The sequence below is a fragment of the Orycteropus afer genome, unplaced genomic scaffold, assembly GCF_000298275.1.
Source record: "Orycteropus afer afer isolate SDZICR_OR568_19922 unplaced genomic scaffold, OryAfe1.0 scaffold00031, whole genome shotgun sequence".
Classification (NCBI taxonomy): Eukaryota; Metazoa; Chordata; class Mammalia; order Tubulidentata; family Orycteropodidae; genus Orycteropus; species Orycteropus afer.
Window position 1 is genome coordinate 7,421,076 of NW_006921618.1, and position 4,433 is coordinate 7,425,508.

General features: G+C 49.8%; 1 protein-coding gene across 1 annotated transcript in view; it reads left to right on the plus strand.

Moving 5' to 3' along the window:
- CELA3B (chymotrypsin like elastase 3B) overlaps window positions 1-4,433 on the plus strand; it is a 14,069-nt gene that overhangs the window by 7,551 nt on the left and 2,085 nt on the right. Inside the window, exons 3-7 of the mRNA XM_007935679.1 lie at window positions 232-329; window positions 448-582; window positions 1,496-1,632; window positions 2,239-2,381; window positions 4,007-4,159. Coding sequence (XP_007933870.1) covers window positions 232-329; window positions 448-582; window positions 1,496-1,632; window positions 2,239-2,381; window positions 4,007-4,159 — 666 coding nt within the window. The remainder of the gene's footprint in view (window positions 1-231; window positions 330-447; window positions 583-1,495; window positions 1,633-2,238; window positions 2,382-4,006; window positions 4,160-4,433) is intronic.

Here is a 4,433-nt window from a genome sequence, read left to right on the forward strand (position 1 = left end):
TTTTTTTTTTTTTTTTTTTTTTTCTCCACAAAGTTTAAGGGTTGTGGGGGCCTTGGAGAGTCAGAGTGTGATCCCAGGGGAAAAGTGATGGCTACCATGAGCAATTGTGCAGGTTAGGCACTGCACATTTCTAGAGGATGCCACTGTTTTCTGTGTAACTGATACCACCATTGGTGGTGGTTCTCACCGTGGGGCTCAGACCACTCAGAGCTTTCCCTCTTTGTCCACCAGGTCTCCCTGCAGTATGAAAAGGATGGGGCCTTCCACCACACCTGCGGAGGCAGCCTCATCGCCCCCAACTGGGTCATGACTGCAGGCCACTGCATCTCGTGAGTTCTCTTACCTGCCCCTGTCCCTGTGTGAGACCTAGGAAGGCTGGGGCAGAGGGTAACTAGGGGAAGGGAAAGAGACTGGTCAGGCCCAGACTGATTCCACCTCTACTTGCAGGAACTCCCTGACCTACCAGGTGGTGTTGGGAGAGTATGATCGGGCTGAGAAGGAGGGTCCTGAACAGGTGATCCCCATCAATGCTGGAGACCTCTTTGTGCACCCACTCTGGAACCCCAAATGTGTGGCATGTGGGTGAGTGATTCTCAGTCCTGAGATTCAGGGCCTCCTCTACTCAACCCTCTACAACCCAGAGCCACTTCTGGGGAGACTCTCAGAAAAGGCGCAGGTAAGTCCAACAGCTCATGCCCAGGCCTCACACACTGAGCGTCAGAAAGATCAGAGCCTTAAGGACTCTCTATGCCAAACTTCTTACGGAAGGGACAGCAGAGCCCAGAGAGGGGCAGAGACTCCTCCAAAGCCACTTGGCTTTCCCTCCCCTCCCCCATACCAAATTTAAATTTCCTTCACTTAATAGAATTACTGTACTGCATCCTGGGCTCTCAGCACCATGGGCAAAGTAAGAGCACCAGACTGAGACAGCCTCCGGCATTACCTTGCCTCATTCTCTGAGCCTCAGTTTTACCATCTGTCAAAGGGTGACCATGAAGCTGGGCTTCCTGGGTAGTTGTAAATGTCAAAGAGATAATCACTGGGTAAGAACCTTAAGGCTGGCTATGTAAGCCCCTCAACTGTATGTAAAATTGTGTGCCTGTGTAGCTCAGTGCTATTCTGGTGAGAGGCTCAGGGAAGGGTGCAGAACCCCCCAAAGGAGTGAGGGACTATAAGGATTGATGTGGGCCAGCTTCCCCCAGGGTAGGGCTGGGATAGAGCCCAGTCACATGCACTAAAGCCTCCCAGGTGATTCTGATGCAGGTAAAGTGTGAGAACCCAAAAGGCTGAGGACAACTGTGAAGGCCAAGCATCATTGTGGGCAGACTGGCCTGGAGGGCTTCCAAAAGTTGCTCAGTCTTGAAAATGGATGGGATTTGGTGGGGCAAAGGGTGGTGGAGCTTCCTCAGGATGAACATGACTGGAACAAAGGCTGGGGGTGAGATTGGGTCTGGTGGGAAGACCAGGAGCCCCATGACTCTTCTCTCCTCCACAGCAATGACATTGCCCTCATCAAGCTGTCCCGCAGCACCCAGGTGGGAGACACAGTCCAGCTGGCCTGCCTCCCTCCCGCCGGTGACATCTTGCTCAATGGAGCACCCTGCTACATCAGTGGCTGGGGCCGCCTCTATAGTACGTACTGACTCTTCTAGCCAGCAGCAGGGATAATAGGCAGGGAAACAGGGCTTGCAGGCTGTGGGTTGAGGGCAAGCATAGGACCAGTCCTTGCACTTTTCTCCTGTTCTACCCCCAGCACAGCTTCCTCCACCATCTCCTACATCCCACCAAACATGTTCAATTGAACATTTGTTAGTGTCTGCTATATGCTAGAAGTCCTTGAGTAGTGCACATGGTTAAGTACTTGATTATTAGCCTAAAAGTTGATGGTTCAAACCCATCCAGAGGCACCTCAGAAGGCCTGGTAATCTGCTTCCAAAAGTCACAGCCTTGAAAACTCTATGGAGCAGTTCTACTCTGACACATATGGAGTCACTATGAGTCAGAATCAACTCAATGACAACTAACAATAACCACCACCTATATGCTGGATCATGTGGTCTCCATCACAACCCCTAGATGCTGGGGATGTTATGGTACACAAGGCAGGCAGGCCTATATAATGGTGGGAGAATTGCCACTAGGCCAGAGGAGCTTCTTGCCTGGGGACTACACCCCAACTCAGAGCTCCCAGACCTTGCACCTAGATAGGCTCTCACTCAGTGCTCCCTGTCCCCACAGCTGGTGGACCACTCCCGGACAAGCTGCAGCAGGCCCTGCTGCCTGTGGTGGACTATGATCAGTGTTCTAAGTGGGACTGGTGGGGCAGCACCGTGAAGCAGAGCATGGTGTGCGCTGGTGGGGACATCCGCTCTGGCTGCAATGTGAGTCAGCTCTTCTCAGCCCATGTGGTCCTGGGGTATGGCCACCTAGCAGGGTGTCCAGGGCCTGGGTACTTCTAACATCTGCCAGAAGGTGGAGGTGTTATCTTGTCTGCTCACCTTGTTCAGCTTCCAGACCTCATAGGACTTAGAGAAAGCTGGTGGAGTCCAGGGATAGGGCCTTGGCCTGTAAGTCAGGATCCCTGGTCCCAGGAACTCAGTGTCCAGCTTGAACACTGACTTGACTTTGGAGTAAGTCACTGTCTCTTCCTGGTCATCAGACTTCCTATCAACACAGCAATAGGTCTTGACACCATGACCCCTGAAGTCACCCTCAGCACCATGGTTTTGAAGTTACAATTAAATGTTAAGGATACTATCACTTTATCTTAAGTGAGTATGTACAATAAAGACTTCTGGTGGCACAGTGATTAAATGCTCAGCTTCTAACTGAAAGGTTAATCGTTTGAACCCACCAGCCATTCCACAGGAGAAAGATGTGGCAGTCTGCCTCTGTAAAGTTTTAAAACCAAAAACACCAAACCCACTGTCACTCAGTTTCTGAGGCAGTAAATCTTTATGGAAGTAGATTACCCAGTCTTCCTTCCATGGAGTGGTGGGTTTGAACTGCCAACCTTCTGGTTAACAGCCAAGTATCTTAGGCACTGTGCCACCAGAGCACCTCTACTGCCTTGGAAACCCTATGGGGCAGTTCTACTCACTCCTATAGAGTTGTTATGGGTCAGAATCAACTCAACAGCAATGGATTATTATTTTTTTTTAATGAACAATAATATTAATAATTAATTATGCTACTAATAATGGCAACTACCATTTTGTTTTGGTTCTCTAGTATCACTTAACAGAGAATACCACAAGTGGATGGTTTTAATAAACAGGGAGTTATTCTCTTACAGTATAGGATGCTAGCAGTTCAAGTTCAAAGTGTCAGCTCTAGGGGCTGGGTGAAAGCCCCTTGACCTTGAGCTTTAGCTCTGCCTCTTGCTCCTGACCCACTGAAGCTGGAGGCTTCTCTTAGACAGCTGCTGGCTGCTGAAGCTGACAAAGCCCAAGGTCAATAAGTAAAATGATGGTCCCAAAATTATCAAGCAGGTCACTAACTCAAGTCCATTAACAGTCCCAAGATCAGCAGACAACATGGTAGGCCATTGAGATGAAGACTCAGCCAAATGCAAGATCCACATGTACCAAAAGTGCCAAGACCTTTCTCAGTGCTTCTTCTTATCTACTGGAAGCAGATCACATCCCTAAGGCAGCTACTCAGCTGCTCACAGTAGATTCCACCATGGAGTCAATTACCAGTCTTATCATGGGGAATAACTGCACCCAACTGCCCAGCCACTCAAAACCAGGCCCAGCCAAGTTGACACATAATCTTAACTACCACACATTTATTGAGAGCTTCCTCTCTACTAGGTGTGCTAAGAGCCTTCTTCTGTCATCTTGTTCCATTCTCACAAGATCCTATAAGACAAGTGTTGTTATTTCCCATCACAAATGGGCAAACTAAGGCACTGAGAATCAATAGGGAGGTTTCTTGAAATCTCCAAAATTGAGAACTAATTCTTTAAACCTCTTAGCCCCTCACCCCTGTCTGACCATTGCAGGGTGACTCTGGAGGACCCCTCAACTGCCCCGCTAAAGATGGAAGCTGGCAGGTCCATGGTGTGACCAGCTTTGTTTCTGCTTTTGGCTGCAACACCCTCAAGAAGCCCACAGTATTCACCCGAGTGTCAGCCTTTGATGACTGGATCAAGGAGGTGAGGAGATGGCTGAGTGGCAGGTCTCTGGAGGGCGGGCTTTTCCGAGTGGGGTGGATGTTGGGTGAGGAAGACCAGGTCCTGAGGAGGGGTGGAAAGGAGCTTGGAAAGGCGGTGGTGGAAGGGCCTTTGAGTTTGCAAGCTTTCTGCGGTAATGTGTTCCCCTAGACCAAGATGAAGGACCCATGGTGGCACAGTGGTTAATCACTCTGCTGATAACTAGAAGGTCGATGATTGAACCCCCCAGCTGCTCTGAGGGAGAAAAGACCTGGTG